The sequence below is a fragment of the Sphaeramia orbicularis genome, chromosome 6 (assembly GCF_902148855.1).
Source record: "Sphaeramia orbicularis chromosome 6, fSphaOr1.1, whole genome shotgun sequence".
Lineage (NCBI taxonomy): Eukaryota > Metazoa > Chordata > Actinopteri > Kurtiformes > Apogonidae > Sphaeramia > Sphaeramia orbicularis.
This window is the reverse complement of record NC_043962.1, coordinates 36,774,331-36,795,769: the sequence shown is the minus strand read 5'-3', so window position 1 is coordinate 36,795,769 and position 21,439 is coordinate 36,774,331. Positions and strand designations below refer to the sequence as shown.

The window sequence follows — 21,439 nt, the reverse complement described above, 5'->3', positions numbered from 1 at the left end:
AATATTGGTTCCAAATATTGGATGTATAAAATCAAAATTGTAATAAATTAAAACTATATTCAAAATGAAAGCATGTCTGTACATTGGCGTTTTGTCCAGTTTTCTCATCCACCCCCACCCCGGTCTTCCCGGTTTCCGCATCCGGTTCAGGTGGGGTCATCCTCACCCTTACGTGTAATGCTAATGCAGTCTGTGGACTAGAATCCGTAAATTCGGCCAGTTTTTTCTGTTTTGAAAAGGGACAAAAAATGACGAAGACATGGTCAGAAATCTAACGCCCGCCTCACCTCATTTGTATACTTTTACTCTCATTTGTTTGCTCCAAGTTCAAACCGTCATATCTCTGGTTGTATTTGCTCCATCAACATCAAATAAAAAGTGGGAGAGTGTTTAAGTCCGCACTTTCAAATGCAATTGTCTCCAGTGGTCTACGTGACCGACTTCCGACGCTACAACGTGTTGAAAATGTCATGTCATTCAGTCACGGGTTTGTAACCGTGGACCCTTAAGAGTTAAATACATCATATTTATCTTTATTATTGATAGTTGAGTTGAAGCCTCTGCACAGATATGAAGTAACCACTCTGAAAACTGATGATACAACTTGAAAAATATCCATTCAACTTTGCAGCCTGACCTAACCCTAACCCTACATAACTTTCTGAGCTGCTCTTGCCTTTTCTTTGCAGGTGAATTCAGACAGGAGGAGATTACGCCGAGGAGAGACAGTGGAGGTCAGCTGCCCTTCAGGAAACCAGGAGGGAGGGCCCCGGCTCAGAGAGCGGCCCCTGGGTCGCTGTCACACTCTGGACTCTGGAGAAACCACAGCAGAGCAGCAGGAGCCCACTCCCACTCCCACAGACACTTTAAAAACTGATCAGACAGATGAAACGCACAATCTGGATGTGAGTGACGACACACAGAACCAGGATTTAGATGAAACGCAGCCTGACTCCAGCGTAGCACAGACTTCTGACGGGTCTAATTCCAGTACCGTTAGCTTGAACTCGCTGCACTCACGAGCTGACGGCGCCGTCGAATCCGCCCTCGCCGACGCGCTGAACGATGACTCCGCGTCGATTGACCTGTCTGACACCAGCAGCCCCGGTCTACAGCCGCTGAACGGAGAAGCAGACGACGGTGAGACTCATGTCCAGGAGATAGAAAACACAAACGGAGACTCGTGTCCTCCTCGTCCCACCGACCTCCACATCCCCAACTACACCGATGGAGACGATCAGAGCAACTCCAACTCCCCACAAGACACCTGTCCAGGGTTAACTAACTGAAGCAGAAGGGTTTCGTAGACGTCTGTGTGCGGGATGAGGTCAGATTTTGGAGCTCGTGTAAAGAAACTGCTCAGTTTTTGGGCATTTTCAAACCTCGAAGTGTGACTGACTCAAACTCTGACCAGTAGAACCATGACTCTTTTGGGAAGGTGATTCCAGAAGTTTTACAAATGAACCGTGAAGCGTTCGTCTGTGGCAGGAACAGGATCTAAACAGCTCCCATAGTCAGGTTAGATGCAAAAGAGATTTATAAGATCAACTTCAGAAGTAGGGTGTAGAATGCATCATAGTCTAGAAATGAAACGTGTTGTTTTCTGGATCACTGGACTAGATAGACGAATTTTTGGGTTTTTTTTTTCAGGGTTGCTGCCTGTTATTAATAATCAAAGAGCTGGGTTAACAATACGTGGAAGCGATGTAGTAAGAATTAAAACCTTGCAGGGAAAATTGTAATAAATGGTTAAAAAAAAAAACAAGAGAGAAGAGGCAGCACCAGATCCAAATTATTGTATTTAAAATTTAAATTAATTTAGCAGATTAAAAAAAAACAAACTTGGACTCATGTAGGCAGAGAAGACCTTCTTTTCACTCCAGCGATATGAGGAGAAAATGATCATCTGATGTTTCAGTTGTTATTTAATGAATACGCCAATATGAAAACACCGTTGATCAGGACCAAGAGCAAACAGTCACGTTGTAAACTGCCTGTAGACGTTACAAAAACAGCAAAACTCAATGTTTCTCAAAAAGGACAAAACAAAAGCACATCATCCAAACAGTGAAGCACAAAACCGAATCTGAATCGACCAGAGCTGATCATTCTGACTCAAATAAGAAAATACACCGAAAAGTGGAATTTCAGGGTCTGTCATTTCAAAACACTACTGGTCAAAGATGTTTTGTGTAACAAAAAACATTGCAGGCAATGTAATGTCAAATTATGCTCTTTAAGAACCAGTTTATAACATGTAGGGGATATTTGTAAATATTACAGTGGATATTATTTACCACTAATATTTTTGAAAAGGAGGAAAATTTGCTGGAGTTAACAAAAAGCAAGCTAGGATAACCACTCAAAACAAAACAAAAAACGCTAATACAAGACCCACACTGGGTTGAATTACACTTTACCTACATGGTTAAGGGATAATTTGCTGCGTTGTGTTAAATCCTCAGTCCTGTTTCAACTAATTAAGAAGTCTGATGACAGATTGTACTAAAATATCACTTCATGTGTGCTTAAAATCCTCATATTAGCAGTAAGAGATTAACACTTTTTTTTTTCCAGTTTAGACCCTCTCGTCTGCCGATACCTGTAAGCTCCTCCCCCTTTCCTCACCTGAGTATGAAGCACTTTTATTTTCTAGCCTTCAAAAAAAAAAAAAAGGGATGCAAACTGACTTCAGCCTCATTGTCAGATCATTGGTTTCGTTTTATTTTCGCCTTTAGCGCAGACTTCATTTGAAGAATGTTGTTTTGGATTTACTTGAATGCTAGACATTAGCGGGGTTTCAGTGTTACAGATTTACATCGGGCTGGTTTGGAGTTTATCGTCCGTTTAACATCATGCTACGTCATTAGTTTTATTAGGATAGTTTTATTTTATTTATGACCTGGTGTTGATGAAGTGTTGTGTGTTCAGAGAGGTTCGCCTTCTCCTGAATGTGGAATGTGTTTCTTCAGAGACATAGAGCAGGTTAAATACACATGCACGTACACACACACACACACACACACACACACACACACACACACACACTGCTGGTTTAGGACATATTTAGCTTTTATTTGCTAATCTTTTCATTTACATCATTGCCAGCTATTTTCTAACGCATCAGTTTTCAGTGATTTTCTTTCTTTCAGTCACTTTTCTTACCTTACAGGGACTTGAAACTTGCCTTGCTTTCTGTGCAGTTTAAATCACATTCGCAAAGTTTTATAACTAAGGACAATGCTGAAATTATTATGTATGTAATATTCTGACATTTAAAGTCACTTTTCACAGGCTTCTACTGGCTTGAACAGCTGCAGCACACAAAACAGAAGTGCAAAACATAACTTAAGAGTACAGTGAAATGGAGAAAAATGTGAAAATGATGCTAAAATGAAAATATAATATCTGATGTGAGCATATTCTCCAAAATTAAATGGAATTTAAAATGTTTCATTGAAAGTTTTGTCTTCAAATTGACAAAAAGACCTTTCTTTGACAAGAATTAAAATAAATTTACATGCTTACATTATCTAAAGTATTTAAAAATAAATATGTAATTAAATATAAAACAAAGTTAGTGTATAAAAACAGTCAATAGAGACTTGTTAGGCATAAGTTTAATTATTAAATATATCATTGCTGATGGGCAGAAACCTCTTATGTCCAAAATGATTATTTTTCAGGAAACTGGAAAAACGATGTATATTCTAAATAATAATGGAGTTAAGAGATGTAGACACATGCCATTTTCAACACTTTTCATTGGTTAAATATTTTTAAAACGCTATAATTGTCATCCCCAGACCTCACTTTCATGATCTTGTTCTGTAAAAATTCAAATACTTATAAATAAAAAGTGTCAAAAAAATATGTGTATATATATATATTTAAAACCTTTAGGCCAGGGGTGTCAAACTCATTTTAGTTCAGGGGCCACATTAAGCCAAATTTCATCTGAAGTGGGCCAAACCAGTGAAATAATAACATAATATATAAATAATGTCAACTCCAAACTTTCCTCTATGTTTTAGAGCGAAAAAAGTAAAATTATGCGATGAAAATGTTTACATCTACCAACTATCCTTTAAAAAGATGTGAATAACATGAACAAACTGACATTTCTTTAGAAAACTAAGTGCAATTTTAACAATATTATGTCTCAGTTTATAATTTAAATGTGTAAATTGCAACTTACAGATCACAGTGGATTAACAAATACACGAAAGATTTAATAACAGGCAGAATATTGTTAAAATTTCACTTCAGACATTTTAAAATGTTCATATTTGTTCAGATTATTCGTGTTTTTGTGAAATGTTAGTTTATTTTCGTGTAAATTCAGTAAAATGACATGAAAATGTTTACATTTACAAAGACAAAAATTTGGAGTTGTGATCATTTATAGGTTATTATGATAGTATTTGACTGATCCGACCCACTTGAGATTAAATTGGTCTGTATGTGGAACCTGAACTAAAATGATTAATGTCTTCAGTGTAATTTTTGCATTTCACAAATTCATTCCAGGGGCCAGACTGGACCATTTGCCGGGCCGAATTTGTCCCCCGGGCCGCATGTTTGACACCTGTGCTTTAGGCCAATGTGAAGACTGGCCAATAGAGACCAAAAATGGACTTACAAGGTTTCCACCTGACAGCAGCAATATGCAGCTGTCTTTAAATGCATCATGTTTATCTATATTATTAATGGTTGAGTTGAAGCCTCTGCACAGATATGAAGAGACCGCTCTGAAAACTGATGATACGATTTGAAAAATATCCTGCAGTGATGTAAAACGTGCAGATGTATTAGATAGTGAAGTCATGCAAAACCCTAAGTTTGGACTTTAAACCACAGAAGACATTTACTGTAGAGTAAAAGACAGCTATTTGACACTTTACTGAAACGGCTACAGTACTGTATGTGTGTCCATCAGTGTTACACTAGTGTCACTTTTACACTCCGTAGTTGAACTGTGTGTGTTTTCACCAGTGTGAGCCCAGTTTGTTTGGTTTTGTTAATCGTTGCATGTCTTTTGCCACGTCACTCACAGAACCACTGAATCTGAACCGATGTCAAACTCAATCAGATGTCAAAAGTCTTAATTATTTTTGTACCACTGTTTTTATTTTCTGGGTTGGATGTGTAAAGACGATGTGAATGTGCCTTATTTAATTCACACCTGAATAACCAACAATAAACCTATGATTTCAACTAATCATCTTGTTTCTAGTTGATTACACTGTGTACACAATGTTTTCAGTGGGTATGATTAAGTGTTATTGTAGATAGATAGACAGACAGACAGGTTTATGTACATTTATACAAGATTTACACATTTTCCACTAGAAACAATCTATAAAGTGAATGTATTATGACCCCTTCATGCATGAATTATGAGAACCTCAGTCGAGATGTTTTTTCCTGAGTGTTTTTATTCCTCTTCAGGCATGAAAAAACAGTGCAAGTGAATTTTTTTATTGAACCTTTTCTTTATGAAAGTAGATTTGTTTCTTTATTTCTCTAACCATAAAAAATATTTTCAATCAAAAAAAAATTAGCAATAAAAAAAATCCTTTTCAATCAAAGAAAAAAAGTGTTGAATGCAAAAAAAAAATATATATATATATATTTAAGATCCAAAAAATTGGATTTGAACACTATTTTCTTTGAAAATATTTGTTTTTGGTTTGAACTTGTAGCACAGTAAATGTACTGTGAGTCATTCCACTACTAGAAAACAAAGTCAAATAAAGCAAGTTTGTGTGATTTAACTGGTAAAATATTCAATAAAATAATCAGAAATATAATTAAAAGTGACAAAATTAGATGAATGCAAAAAATATTTAAGATCCAAAAAATTGTATTAGAACACTTGTTTTCTTTGATTAAGGTTTTTTTTCTTGAAGTAAATTTTTTTTTTATTGATTTTTTTTTTTTATTGAAAATTTTTATATATATATATATATATATATATATATATATATATATATATATATATATATATATATATGTTTGGTTTTTTTTTGTTTTTTTGTTTTTTTGTTGTTTTTTTGTTGTTTTTTTTGGTTTGGTTTTTGTTTTGTTTTGTTTTGTTTTTTTGTTTTGTTTTGTTTTTTTGGTTAAAGCAATAAAGAAACAAATCTACCTTCATAACTTTTCACGGAGTTCCAAAAGTGTCCATTCCGCTGGACACCGTGTGTTTAATTTTTGAAGCAAAGAATGCAAAATTAGTAAGTGATATACTGTGTGAAAACTATAAAATCAAAACATTTTTAACGCAGCTAATCTGATATTTTCTCACATTTTATCATATTCCCAATTTTTATTAGCAATTGATTTACAGTCAAACATGTTAGTGCAGATCAGGTTAATCAAGAACAGCAACATTACAGTAACGGTATGAATTACAGTGTATTATTATGGGATGGTGCAAAAGTGTCCACTGTGTCGGCTGATATGGAACTAAAACAACAAAACCCATGAATATACAAGAGAACAGCTGGAGAATAACTGTCCACTGGACTGACCACTATGTATGAAAGGGATAATGTGCAGACAGTGTTTTGAAGTAGATCTGGTAGCTCTGAGATACACATTTCTTTAGTGGTTTGTAGTGGAAAGTGTTAAACCCTTAGATATTTTAGTCATCTTTCAGTACTTCAGTGACATGTGACATTCTTAATGTATGTATTTGCATAACATAAGCAGGATGGATCAGCACCATACTCCATGTTTCAACCTGTAAAAATAAAACATGTGATATGTAGGATAGACTCTTGTAAGAAAAATTGGGGAATCTAAAAGAATAGAATATTTGTTTTTCAGGTAAATTCAGTTCAAATATAACTTGGCCATTTGTGACATGAAATTATACCATTAATTGTGATGAAATTGGACATTTTTGAGCTGAAAACATAGTTCATATGACCATCAACATGTTGAACAGAACTGAAATCCTGTAAATTTGCAGAACTTGCATTTACCAACACAAAGTTCCTTTGGGGATTCACTTATATTGATTTCTTATGCACAAAGACATAAATAAGACCTCTACGCAAATTTTAGCCAATATATATATATATATATATATATATATATATATATATATATATATATATATATATATATATATATATATATATATATTCTGTCAGTAATACAGATTAATTATTCAATCAATAAATCAATCATTCAATCAATCAATCACATTTTTTGTAACATCATAACATAATCAATTAAAACTTTAAATTTAGAGCAGGTCCAAACAAGACTCTGACACCATTTCACAGAAACCCAACAGAACCCTCCAGGAGCAAACACCTGGTGAGAGTGACGAGGAAAAACTTCAACCCCACCTTGATCAGTTGAAAGAGAGAAAGAAAGAGAGAAAGAAAGAAAGAAAGAAAGAAAGACAGACAGACAGACAAAAGAAAGAAAGAAAGAAAGAAAGAAAGGCCACAAACAAGCAAAAAATGAAACATAAAGACAAATTTGGTATTCCTATAAATACAGAATTAGAATTAGAATGAAATATCGTTTACATTCATTACATACATTTAGGTTTATTGTGGGTTATTATACACTCAGTCAATGAAAACTTCGAGACCATATTTTTTAACATAATTTTTATTTTGAAACCCTAAACTGGAATTTTTTCCTATGAATCATTTGGTTAGGATATTGGCATACAGAAACAAAAATCTAAAGTTTCAAGAATAATTTCAAAACAAAAAACTTAACAAAAGAAAATGCCACCTGCCAAACACAGAGTCACAACAGTAGCGGTCCTGGTCTGCAGTTGACTCTCTCTCTCTCTCACCCTGGACGCGCTCTATCGTCAACAGAGCCTGTGGTGTTGTGGCGTTCAACCAGGTTTCTGATTGTGGGTTGGGAACAGCCCATACATAGGCCTGGCTATATCACTGGAGCTCAAACCGGCCTCCACCATACCCAGTGCCCGGAGACGTTGTTCAGGTGATAGACGTGGCATGATGCCGTTCACTGGACTAACAATAGTGGCCTGTTTTGGGCCTTTATATAGGCCTTCAAAACCAATCCTCAAATTGTGCAGATACCCACTGAGGACTGCTCAGTGTGTATTTGGTCCACTTTTGCAAAGAGCCATGACAACATGACAACTCATCATTATCTCAACTACCTGAGCACTAAGTCATCAGTAAATCCACAATGAATAATTCCAACCCCCTACAAGAAGAAATATGCAGACACTTCTACCTCAAAGTTCCTATTGACTGTCAGTATATAATGTGATTACATGTCAGTGCTGCTGATCACTTGAGTAGACTGTGGTTGAATTTCCATGTATTCATTTCCATGTATTCTTGTGTTTTTTTCTACGTGTGGGCTCCATCTGTGACTTCAGTCCAGTTTTCCCACCGACTGCCCGACAGTTTGTCCAGTTAATCATTTCAGATCTCTGCATTCACACACATGCTACACCTGCACCTCAGTTTAGAGAAGAATACCTGCATTTCCAGACATGGTGAGTGGGATTCCCTGTTTATTATTTCTTGTTTGTGTTTTTGGGGGTCCGGTCAGCGGGGGTCCAGTGGCCACCCCCCACCCAAACATCACAGACCAGGAGCTGTTCTGGGGTGCAGACCAGTATGACTTCTCTGTGGTGCTTCCAGCTGCTGGGTTGGAGTGTTTCTGGCATTTTGCTCATCGAGGAGAAAGATTTTACCTGAGCTTTATGGTGAGATGAAACACTGACACACCCACAGCTTTTATATTACACTATAGGACTGATGAAGAGGCTTTTTGTGTGATTTTTTTTTTTGTCTTCCAACACACATTTATCACAGTAGAGGTTTCAAATAAAACACATGGCTCATACCATGTGTCCACCTTTTGGACCACACAGGCCTTCTGTTTATTTTTAAACATGTTAAAACTCCACTGCAAATATTCTTTTAGGAACATTTTTTTTAAAGCTTGAGATAAATTTCATCCTTACAATGCACATTTTAATTCTCAGTGAATGCTTATTTTTCAGTGGTTTGTGTTGAAGTCATGTGTTCAGGCCTTTCTCTGCATCCAGTGTTAGTGGTTAACAGTGTCACACATTAGTTCAGTGAAGTTTGAGAAATAATCTAAAGAAGGAAGTTATGTTTGAGAATTTAATACTGACTGAATTTAATAATCATAAAGATGAGTAAATTGTTAATCCTAATTACTTTTAATTTATGCTGACTTTTTATTAGATTTTATTTTAAAATGGTAATTACCATTTTTACCTCCAAAAATTGAGTTATTACTGTTGTAATAATATGGTGTTATTCCATTATTACCTATGCAATACCAAAGTATTACCTTGCTATTATCATATTATTACTGAGGTACAACATTTTTTAACACTATTTCATCGCCACTGTTTTATGATTAGACTTGGTTTTATATTTATATCTTATCTTATCTTATCTTATCTTATCTTATCTTATCTTATCTTATCTCATCTCATCTTATCTTATCTTATCTTATCTTATCTTATCTTATCTTAGTGAACTTAACAGGCATTTCACATTATTTCTGTGATGTTAACATGGAGATCTCATTCATTCATTCATTCATTCGTTTTGAGCAGAAGAAAAAAATTACATTTTTTTGTGTACAAGGAACTAATATCCAAGCAAACACATTAATAAATAAAGATGATCAAGACACAATAGCAGTTGCCATATACACTAGTAATAAAATAAATTCAAAATGTACTGCTCAAAAAGGAGTGGGAAGAAGAAAATTTATTAAATCACACCCCCATCTCACATTTATACAACATAACACATTAACTTTGCCTCCTTATTGATATAGTAATGTCTGTTCAGAGTCCTAATAATGTAAATAACCAAAGTACCAAAGTATTACCTCACTATTATCATATTATTACTGAGGTACAATATTTTTAACATTATTTCATTCCAATGTTTTATGATTAGTTTTGGTTTTATATTTATATTTTAGCATATTTTATCAAATCTTATCTTATCTTATCTTATCTTATCTTATCTTATCTTATCTTATCTTATCTTATCTTATCTTATCACTCACTGTGTGATATAAAGATGTACAAGTATGTGGTAAGTGTGTGTAAATGTATGTATAGGTGTGTATGTGTGTGTGTATACATGTAGGTGTATATGTGTGTATAGATCTGTGTATGAATATGTATTTACATATATGTGTTATTGTATTATGTGTTTATGGAATTCATATTATATTTGTTCATAATAATATAAAGCCAGAAACCTAATTATTTACTAGTAAGTATCAGTCAAATTATGGCATAGTGTATAGATATGATTAGACGAGGAAGGTTATTATTGTTATTAATTATATAAGGAGAAGGGGTGGAGTTTATAAGTTGTACTTCTTCTCACTCCTTTTCGAATATGTATTATATGTCTTATGTTTAAGTGTTTTGTTTATTTATTTTCTTCTGTTTGACATTCACGTTTGAAATAAATACATCAATCAATCAATCAATCAATCAATCAAAGATGAGTAAATTGTTAATCCTAATTACTTTTGCTTTATGCTGACTTTTTATTAGATTTTATTTTAAAATGGTAGTTACCATTTTTACCTCCAAAAATTGAGTTATTACTGTACTAATTATATGGTGTTATTCCATTATTACCTATGCAATACCAAAGTATTACCTCACTATTATCATATTATTACTGAGGTACAACATTTTTAACATTATTTCATTGCCAATGTTTTATGATTAGACTTGGTTTTATATATATATCTTATCTTATCTTATCTTATCTTATCTTAGTGAACTTAACAGGCATTTCACATTCTTTCTGTGATCTTAACATGGAGATCTCATTCATTCATTCATTCATTCATTTGTTTTGAGCAGAAGAAAAAATTAAACTTTTTTTTTTTTTTTTTTGTACAAGGAACTAATATCCAAGCAAACACATTAATAAAGATAATCAAGACAAAATAGCAGTTGCCATGTACACTAGTAATAAAATAAATTCAAAATGTACCGCTCAAAAAGGAGTGGGAAGAAGAAAACTTATTAAATCACACCCACATCTCACATTTATACAACATAACACATTCCTTTTGCTTCCTTAATGATATCATAACGTCTGTTCAGAGTCCTAATAATGTAAATAACTGAAGTACCAAAGTATTACTTCACTATTATCATATTATTACTGAGGTACAATATTTTTAACATTATTTCCTCCCAGTGTTTTATGATTAGTTTTGGTTTTATATTTATATTTTAGCATATTTTATCAAATTTTATCATATCTTATCTTATCTTAGTGAACTTAACAGACATTTCACATTAGTTCTGTGATGTTAACATGGAGATCTGGGTGTGCATGTGTGTAATGAGCTCTAGTGTGTGACTGCAGGTTCAGTGGGTGACCGGTGTGGGCCAGGACAGACACCTGTCAGTCTCAGTGAACGCTCCAGGTGGTCTGCTGGTGTCCACTGTGGACGACGCCAAGGGTCAGATCAACTTTGAGGCTGAAGAGACCGGTACTGTAACTGTCTGTCAAATACAAACTGACTCACTCCCATAAACTATATCTATAATTTTATCTTTATTCATCTCATTAAAGGTGTGGGAGACTTTCGTGACCAATTTTTCATCACGACTGTAAAACCTCAGTCATAGCATGCATAGAGTGCAGCTGTAAGTTTTGCATTCCACCATTGTCCTAGAGACACGACCCAGCACTGGCTGATAATGTGTCATCTAAGACTGGTGTCTGCTGCACAGGGTCAGGGACCAGTCCATCACAGCCCAGATAATCAGACAGTACAACGTTACTTTGTCACTACTGGTGCTGGAACAGCCCATGAAGGAGGTGTTGTGCCAAGGTACGTATCCCTGCTGGCCACAGGAGCATAATTTCAATTTATCTCATAATTATAACTTTTAATCTCATAATTTCAACTTTTTATCTCTTAATTTTAGCTTTTTGTCTCATAATTTCAACTTTTTATCTCATAATTTCAACTTTTTAGCTCATAATTATGACTTTTTATCTCATAATTTCGACTTTTTATCTCATAATTATGACTTTTAATCTCATAATTTCAACATTTTAGCTCATAATTTTAGCTTTTTATCTCATAATTTCGACTTTTTATCTCATAATTATGACTTTTTATCTCATAATTTCAACTTTTTAGCTCATAATTATGACTTTTTATCTCATAATTTCAACTTATCTCATAATTTCAACTTTTTAGCTCATAATTTTAGCTTTTTATCTCATAATTTCAACTTTTTAGCTCATAATTATGACTTTTTATCTCATAATTTCAACTTTTTATCTCATAATTTTTTGCTTTTTGTCTCATAATTTCAAATTTTTATCTCATAATTTCAAATTTTTATCTCATAATTTCAACTTTTTATCTCATAATTTTAGCTTTTTATCTCATAATTTCAACTTTTTAGCTCATAATTTTTTGCTTTTTGTCTCATAATTTCACATTTTTATCTCATAATTTCAACTTTTTATCTCATAATTATGACATTTTATCTCATAATTTCAACTTTTTATCTCATAATTTTAGCTTTTTTATCTCGTAATTACGACTTTTTATCTCATAATTTCAACTTTTTAGCTCATAATTTTGACTTTTTAATTTCATAATTATAACTTTTTATGTCATAATTTTGACTTCTAATCTCATAATTATGAATTTTTATCTCATAATGTCAGCTTTTTATCTCATGATTCTGACTTTTTATCTCATAACTTTAACATTTTATCTCATAATTATGACTTCTTATCCCATAATTCTAACTTTTTATCTCATAATTTTAGCTCTTTATCTCATAATTTCAGCTTTTTATCTCATAATTATGAATTTTTATCTCATAATTTAAACTTTTTATCTCATAATTATGGCTTTTTATCTCATAATTTAAACTTTTTATCTCATAATTATGGCTTTTTATCTCATAATTTTAACTTTTTAATCTCATAATTATGACTTGTTAATCTCATAATCATGATTTACCATGGGGATTTTTTTTTTTCAGTGGCGGAAACAGGCTTCCTGTGTATGTATTTCCGCCACCGAACAAAAAAATATCCTGGTGGTAAATCATAATTATGAGATAAAAAGTTGAAATTCTTCTCCCGTGGCCAGGGGAAACACTTCTCAGTGGGGATACGTACCTCGGCACAACAGGCAACATGTTGCTGACCATGTCTGACTGATGGAGCAGTGACTTAGAGCTCATGCGTACCTGACAGTGGGCTATGACATAAGTTACCTGGCAGATCCACTAGTACAAGGTTATTCAAAAAGAATGAGCCGATTTCATTATGCAGTATTTTAATAAGGAAAAGCAATACAAAACTCCAGCCAAGTCACAAGTATTCTACACACAGTCATTTTTTACTTCCTGTCTTACAAGTATTCAATGTGGCCACTGCCTGCAGCACGGGCAACATCAACGTGATAAGAGAATTCCTCCCAGATACATGTCAGCATGTCATGATCCATTGAGTTGATAGCTGTTGTTATTCGATGTTTAAGGTCATCGAGGCAGCCATTCAAAACTTAGAAAACTCCTCTTTCAAATGGTCACTGACTCATTCCATGACAGTCCTTGAGAACTGAAGCAATGCGTCATGAAATCGGTTCATTCTTTTTGAATAACCCTGTATTATACGTGACCTTTTGAAATACTGTAGCTAGCAATGAAAATTCACTACAGGTACCCTTTAACTCTCAGAGGTCTGAGCCTATTTTGGCCGTTTTTGAGTACTTTTGATTTTGCCTTTATATACTATATACAGAAATGCTTACTATACCCATGTTTGGTATCTTTTTTTTTTTTTTAGCACAACTTCATCCATATCATCTGCCTATTATTTTTACACTTTAACCCCTTCATGCATGAATTATGAGAACCTTAGTCAATATTTTTTTCTTGAGTGTTTTTATTCCTCTTTAGGCATTAAAAAAACGATGCAATTGAATTTTTTTATGAACCCATTTTTCATGGAGTTACAAAAATGTCTACTCAGCTGGACACCATGCGTTTAATTTTTGAAGCAAAGAAACATGTATTTAAAAACTCATCATCAGAAAGTGATATACCGTGTGAAAACTATGAAATAAAAACATTTTTAATGTAGCTAATCTGATGTTTCTCACATTTTATCATACTCTAATACTAGTTATTACTCAATTCATGAAGATAATATCCTCTTGAGACCCAGGAAATTGACAATTTTGGCTTTTTTACATTAAAAAATGTCTTGATTGGAAAATGCATAATGCAACAGTTTTTTCAGATACATTTTAAAAAATAATTTTTATTTACTGATTTTTTTTTTTTTTAATGGAATGTCCTTTGCAATGGACAGTATTTTTTAAGTTAAACTGTCAAATTTTTGTCCCCTACAGAGGTCAAAATGCATTTCTGGGTCTCAGGAGGATGTGCCAAAAAATAAAAATAAAAAATTGTTTCAGAAAACTGTTAGAGTCTAATAACAATTAGCAATTAATTTACTCTAAACCATGTTACTGCAGATCAAGTTTATCAAGAGCAGCAAAGTTACAGTAATTGTATGCATTGCAGTTTATAAAATGATGCATAAGAGTCCACTGTGTTGGCTGATATGGAACTGAAACAACAAAACCCATGTATATACAATAGAACAGCTGAAGAATAGATGTCCACTGTAGCGAACACTATGCATGAAAGGGTTAAACTACTATATTAACATAAAAGGCCAAAAAACAGACAAAAAATATAAAATACATTTTGAAAAATGTATATAATTTATTGCATAAATAACAGAAAGATACTTAAGGAACCTTTTCAAAGACTTTAAAAGTGAATATTAGTTCAAAATATTAGGTATATAAAATCAAAATTGTAATAAATGAAAACTATACTCAAATATTTGACATAAGCATATCTTTACATACCCCCCGGTCCCCAGTCCCCTGTCCCTCCGGTTCAGGTGGGGTCATTCCCTTACCTACAATGCTAATGCAGTTTCTTTATTAGAATCCACAGATTTGGACAGTTTTTTTCCGTTTTAAAAAAGGACAAAAAATGACGAAGATATGGTCAGAAATATAACGCCTGCCCCACCTCATATTAATACTTTTACTCACGTTTGTTTATTCCTGTTTCAAAACGTCATATCTCCAGTTGTATTTGCTCTATCAACATCAAATAAAAAAGTGGGAGAGTGTTTCAAATCCGCACTTTCAAATCCAATTATTCCCAGTGGTCTACATGACTGACTTCCGACTCTACAACATGTTGAAAATGTCATGTGATTCAGTCACGGGGCCGTGACTGTGGACCCCTAAGGGTTAAATTTGTTGTTGCACTGAACCAGCTTGAACCCTTCACACAATCTCCCTGAACTTCTCTGTTGTGTATCCATCCAGGCTTTTACCAGATGTGTTTAAGCAACTTCCACAACCACTTCGGCACCATGCAGGTCTTCCTCAGTTTTGGTGTTTACTATGACGGCTACCAAGACCCCAACAAGCAGAAGGAGGAAGAGAAGAAGAAGAAAGAGGAAGCCGGCAAACACCTGAACAACACCCTGGGCATCATTGAGGTGAGCACAGATCCAACGGACTCACCGAAGGTTCATCTTTAGGTTGATGTCAAAGTTGAAGTTGAAGTTCTCCCACCAGAAACAAAACCATTCCAGTTGAACTTTGAAAACAACCTAAGAATGAATGATAACCCAGAGAAATGAGAACTTACACAAAAATAAAGAAATCTGAGAACTGGAACCATTATATTTTGGGGGTTTATCGATCCCCTTGAAGAAACTGATGCAATATGGATTAAAGGCAACACACAACATATTCGTGAGTATCAATAAGTCAATTAGTGACATGGTGAAATTGAAAAGTAACATGGAACAGAAGGTGTCAGCATCTTATTCAACCTATTTTTAAAGGGGAAAACTTCAAATATCAGCATAAATATATACAAATGTTGTTGCAAGACAACCAAACTCATGGATGAAAGGTAACAGAAAATAAAAAAATTCAATGCAACATTTAAAAAAATACAAAAATGGATAAAAATTATTGAACTTTGTATTTTATGCCCACCTAGTTTTAGAGTTGTACTAAATCTAATCTGATTACAATCCAAATATAAATAAAAAACATTAATAGTGTTAGAATGTATTAATATTAGCCCTGTTAGTTCCAGCAGGATGATGGTTTTTACATCACTTTTCCCTGTCAGTGAATTTATCACTTCCCACTGGCACTGATAAGTAAAATCATCCATGACGTTATAATTACACCTTCCTCATCTGATAAGAAACTGATACAATCAAACCATCTGATGTGATTTGTTTCTTAAGAAACAAATCACAGCATCTTATTCAACCTATTTTTATTGGGGAAAACTTCAAATATTAGCATAAATATATACAGTTGTTATTGCAAGACAATCAAACTCATGGATGAAAGGTAACAGAAATAAATAAATTCAATGCAACATTAAAAAAAAAGTACCAAAATGGATAAAAATTATTTCACTTTATATTTTATGTCCACCTAGTTTTAGAACTGTACTAAATCTAATCTGATTACAATCCAAATATAAATAAAAAAGATTAATAGTGTTAGAATGCATTAACCCTTTCCTGCATGAATTATGAAAATCTTAGTTGAGATTTTTTTTTTCCTGAGGGTTTTTATTCCTCTTTAGGCATGAAAAAACAATGCAATTGAATTTTTTTAATAAACCTGTTTTTTTTTTATTAACGTAGATTTGTTTCTTTATTGCTTTAACAAAAAAAAAAAAAATTCAATTAAAAAAAAGTGTTTGAATGCAAAAAAAAAAAAAAAAAAAAAAGTTACGATCCAAAAAATTATATTTGAACACTTTTTTTCTTTGATTGAAGTGATTTTTTTTTTTTTTTTTTAATTGATTGATTTTTTTTTTTTTTTTTTTTTTTTAATGAAAAAAAAAATTTTTTTGGTTAAAGCAATAAAGAAACAAATCTACCTTCATACTTTTTGTGGAGTTCCAAAAATGTCCACTCCGCTGGACACCATGTGTTTAATTTCTGAATATCAGAAAGTGATATACAAAATCAAAACATTTTTAATGCAGCTAATCTGATGTTTTCTCACATTTATCATATGCACAATTTTTATTAGCAATTGATTTACACTCAGACATGTCACTGCAGATCAGGTTTATCAAGAACAGCAAAGTTACAGTAATGGTCTGAATGTCAGTGTATGGGATGGTGCAAAAGTGTCCGCTGTGTTAACTCATTTTGAACTAAAACAACAAAACCCATGAATATTAGAGAACAGATGGAGAATAACTGTCCACTGTAGTGACCACTATGCATGAAAGGGTTGATATTAGTCCTGTTAGTTCCAGCAGGATGACGGTTGGTTTTTACATCACTTTTCCCTGTCAGTGAACTAATCACTTCTCACTGTTATTGAGAAGTAAAATCATCTATGACGTTATAATTACACCTTCTTCATCTGATAAGAAACTGATACAGTCAAACAATCTGATGTGATTTGTTTCTTAAGATGGAAGAGGCTGTAACTAAACTCAGTTATTCTGATCATTTCATGTGTGTGGTACTGAAGTGGCTGTTCACTCCAACACCTGTTTTTATTTTTGACTCATCCGTCAGTTATTTTAACCACTGGTCACACATTCCTGAACAGTATCTGTAATGCTAACGTTTATCTTTGGGTCTGTGTCTGTTCAGGAGGCGACTCATAAAGTGGAGAACTACGTCTTCCACATGTTCCGCTACTACAGCTTCGGCCGTATGAGGAAGAGCACCGACTACTTCCTGTTGTTGTCCAACTCGCAGTACATCACTAGGTGGTCCGCAGCCCTCTGCCTCCTTATCGTCACCTGTGGATACCTGCAGCTCCTCTTCCTCAAAAGACTCTTCAACACCAAGACTTGTACTGAGGATGAGAAGCCCCGCTGCTGATGGACTGAAACTAACACATCACTGTCTACATCTGTTTCTCTGCAGGAACCTGAGCTTCATGTGTATGCAACTAATCATATTTGTGTGTGTTTCTTCACATATTAAAAATTACATTACATTTACATTTATGCATTTGGCAGATGCTTTTTTCCAAAGTAATTTACAGGGGAATAACCAAAATAAAAGAATAAAATACAAGAATAAATAAAATACATGAAACAGCTGTACAATTAAAAACAGTGTCGTACAGAAGAATAAAAAAGAAAAATGATAGACTAAAAAACAATAGATTAGAAAGACATAAAAACAGCTGTACAGTTAAAAACAGTGAAGTAAAAATGCCAAGTAAAACAACAAAATAAACATAATAATTATATTATATATATATTATATTATTCATTAATAACACTGGTCTACAAGGAAAATGCTTCCAGAATAAAAGTAATGAAATTTTACCACATGAGAGTCACTGATAAAGAAAAATCAAGTCAAAAATGCTGGTTGGCTGAACTTTCCAAGATACAGCCTTGGGTCAAAATGTGAAATTCAAGAATTAACGAGAATGGGTTTGACTCAAAAGGAATATTTGTCTCAGAGCTACAAGAGCTACTTCAAAACACTGTCTGCACATTAGAATACATTCACTTTACAGGTTCTATTTAGTGGAAGATTTATAAAACTATTATATAAATGTACATAAACCAATATATATGTGTACTAACAATCATATAGCTTGAAAACATCAGCAAACCTGCACTTTTGTCATTTATTTTCCAATTAATCTTATTAAAATACATAACATTTAGCACATTTAATCTCTGAAGCAAATCATTTCTAAAAAATTGTAGACCAGTGTAATTAATGAGATTAACCTCAAGTGAACAGTTTGTGATGTTTTAGTGCTATCAGGAAGAGTCAGGATGATCCAATTTAACCCTCAAAGACCTAAAAACCACCAGTGACCACAAGCATCCACTGAGATAAAATGTATAATCATTTTTAAACCACAAATTCTAGCAATTCTTTTAAATAATTCAAGGAAAATGCAGTTTCTCAGCTTCTCAGTGGTATCAGATATGACCCATTTGGACATTCAGAGGCTCCATTGTTAAGGGGGGGAAGCTTCTAAAACACAACATATGTAGTTTGAGACAAATGACAGTGGTTATAGATGCTTGTTTTAATGATCAGCTAATGATATGCTTTGCTGAAAAAGTCCCTTACAGCAAAATGTAGAGAAAAGTATTATATTAAAAGACAAGAGATCACTTAGGAAAGCTTAAATGTACTGTGTGTATCAGAAAAAAATAACATAACATCAGAAAAACAACATAAAACCAAAATGCGAAGACATTTTGAAAATCTGTGTTTATTGACCATGTACTTCTCCCTTGATTGACACCAGTGTCCTGGGTCAGTTTTCATGCTTCAGTGAACAACGCTAATTTGAATTGTGCAAAATAAAAGTCTTTGGTGCATGGAAGTGCAAGAGTTAATATGAGATCTGTTGCCATGGAGGACAAGTCCTATTGGTCTTTTCTGTGCATACATGAAACAAGACAAATATATTTACATGTTTACACCCTACCATCGATACTAAGATTTCACATGAACAAAAGGTTTGAGTCTATCATGCCAAACACAAGGGGTTAATGCTGTTAGTGAGGAAGCTTTAAGCTTGTTTTGAGCTGACCATTTGAAACAAGCTGAAATATTATTTTAATTTGGATGGTTAGTACTTTACTCATATATTCTGCTAAAGCTAAGATATACTCATATATATATATATATATACACACACACACACACACACACACACACACACACACACACACATGTATGGAGGTAAGATTTAGAGGATTTATGTGGTTTATTGCTGAAATGTGAACAAGTAGAATATAGATGGTTTGAAATTTTTAGTATAATGGATAAAATCGACTCTTGATTAAGAGTGATATGCTCATATTATGATGTGATATTCTTTAATGTATAACAATTATTCACAAATTCCATTGATCTGTGTTACGCCCCGGCTAGGGGACCCTAGGGTGCAACATGAAGTTTGATCACTTTTCCTCACTCCCAAGCCATAGAGAAAAAAACCCTGGACACGGGTTTTGCAAGTTTAACAAAAAGGTGATTTATTTTACAAGGTGTAACATAAGGATATTGAAAACTAGACAGAAAGGTAACTGAAACTATCAGGGTGGGCTCTGGCCAAAACAACAAACAAAACTGCACTGAGAAATTAGGCTGACCTGCAAAATAAAAGAAACCAAAATACAAGGTCTAACCTTCCTACCAAAAACAGGAGAAAACGAGATAACACAACAGGGCAGCCCACCCCTACTTCTGAACAGGACTGCTGGCGGAATGGAGGCAGGGTTGGGAGAGGAGGAAGAGCGACACCGGTCCGGCCCAGCTCCGCGGTCTTTAAAGGTCTGCCTCCCGTTGCTGCTCCAATCACGGGGGAGCATCCGGCTTGGCACCTGCAACATATTATCCACTCACACACACAAAAAAAGGACACACCCACGGAATGACACTACGACCCACCTATGGGTGGTAACATCTGTGTTATGAAGAATTGCTGTTTGTATGTTATGAAGTAATTCAGCTTACACATATGGCATAAATAGAGGTAATTTTATGGTTGTTATAGTAATGATAGACATAAAAGGCGGGATAACAAAAACAGACATTTCATATAGTCATTGACATGATAAAATCATGTCAAAGGAGGGAACTGAAATATTTTAATTTGAATGGTTGAATTCTTGGGTTTAATCACATGTTAGTCAGTATTGGTCAGGATTCTTTTGTGTCACTAGATTTTCTTTGTTTCACTGGTCAGTCGTAAAGCTTTTAGGATAGGTCACATCTTGGTCACATACTAAACTGACAGATTTATGTTTACAGGACTTAGGTTTTATCTTAGACACACTTTTAAATACACATGCCCCCAGATGATCGTAAAAGACAAGAGATAAGAGGTAAACATGGTCATTATGGGGATTTTTTCCACTGAGTTGAGGAATTTCATCTGCTTAACTTTAGAGTAAGATGACACCAGTCCATTTTCTGTGATCCAACCCACGAGGGGTTCAGCCCAGAGTTTGAAGATCAGTTTACAAGGATTATAAAAGTGATGTGCATTGCAATGTTCGGGATCCATTTTCCCCGCTTGGGGTGTGGATCCTCAGCTGAGTTATATTTTGTTTGTGATCAGATCAAGTCAACAATAAAATTATAAAAATGAGACCAAAAAGGATCAGGACTTATTCTTGGAGCTGCCAACAAAAGAACACACTTACAAAGCGAAGAAATTACATTTCCTGGAAATGTTCATACGACGTTGACAAGAAATCTAACAGTGGACCAACCAGTCAAATGAGGTTAAAGGCTACTGATAGATGTAGTGATACTGCAGCAATGATGCA

General features: G+C 33.9%; 2 protein-coding genes across 3 annotated transcripts in view; both read left to right on the top strand.

The window, feature by feature from the left end:
* The window catches only part of ankrd27 (ankyrin repeat domain 27 (VPS9 domain)), a 41,177-nt gene extending 38,476 nt beyond the window's left edge, over positions 1 to 2,701 (top strand). For both annotated transcript variants that reach the window (XM_030136405.1, XM_030136404.1), the window contains exon 28: positions 690 to 2,701. In XM_030136405.1, the coding sequence (XP_029992265.1) occupies positions 690 to 1,289 (600 nt within the window). In that variant the 3' untranslated portion in view covers positions 1,290 to 2,701. The remainder of the gene's footprint in view (positions 1 to 689) is intronic.
* Positions 2,702 to 8,496: 5,795 nt separating this feature from the next.
* LOC115421314 (transmembrane emp24 domain-containing protein 6-like) lies at positions 8,497 to 18,087 on the top strand. Its single transcript, XM_030137132.1, has 4 exons — positions 8,497 to 8,722; positions 11,409 to 11,535; positions 15,439 to 15,614; positions 17,766 to 18,087. Exons 1-4 carry the CDS (start codon positions 8,507 to 8,509, stop codon positions 17,997 to 17,999), a joined length of 753 nt encoding a protein of 250 aa, XP_029992992.1. The 5' UTR covers positions 8,497 to 8,506; the 3' UTR covers positions 18,000 to 18,087.
* Positions 18,088 to 21,439: the final 3,352 nt, after the last annotated feature.

Excerpts from the sequence above, each read along its gene's own strand:
- LOC115421314 (XM_030137132.1), top strand. The coding sequence starts at position 8,507 with ATGGTGAGTGGGATTCCCTGTTTATTATTTCTTGTTTGTGTTTTTGGG. Across the intron at positions 11,536-15,438 it reads CTTTGAGGCTGAAGAGACCG|GCTTTTACCAGATGTGTTTA; the intron begins GTACTGTAACTG and ends GTATCCATCCAG. Across the intron at positions 15,615-17,765 it reads ACACCCTGGGCATCATTGAG|GAGGCGACTCATAAAGTGGA; the intron begins GTGAGCACAGAT and ends GTGTCTGTTCAG.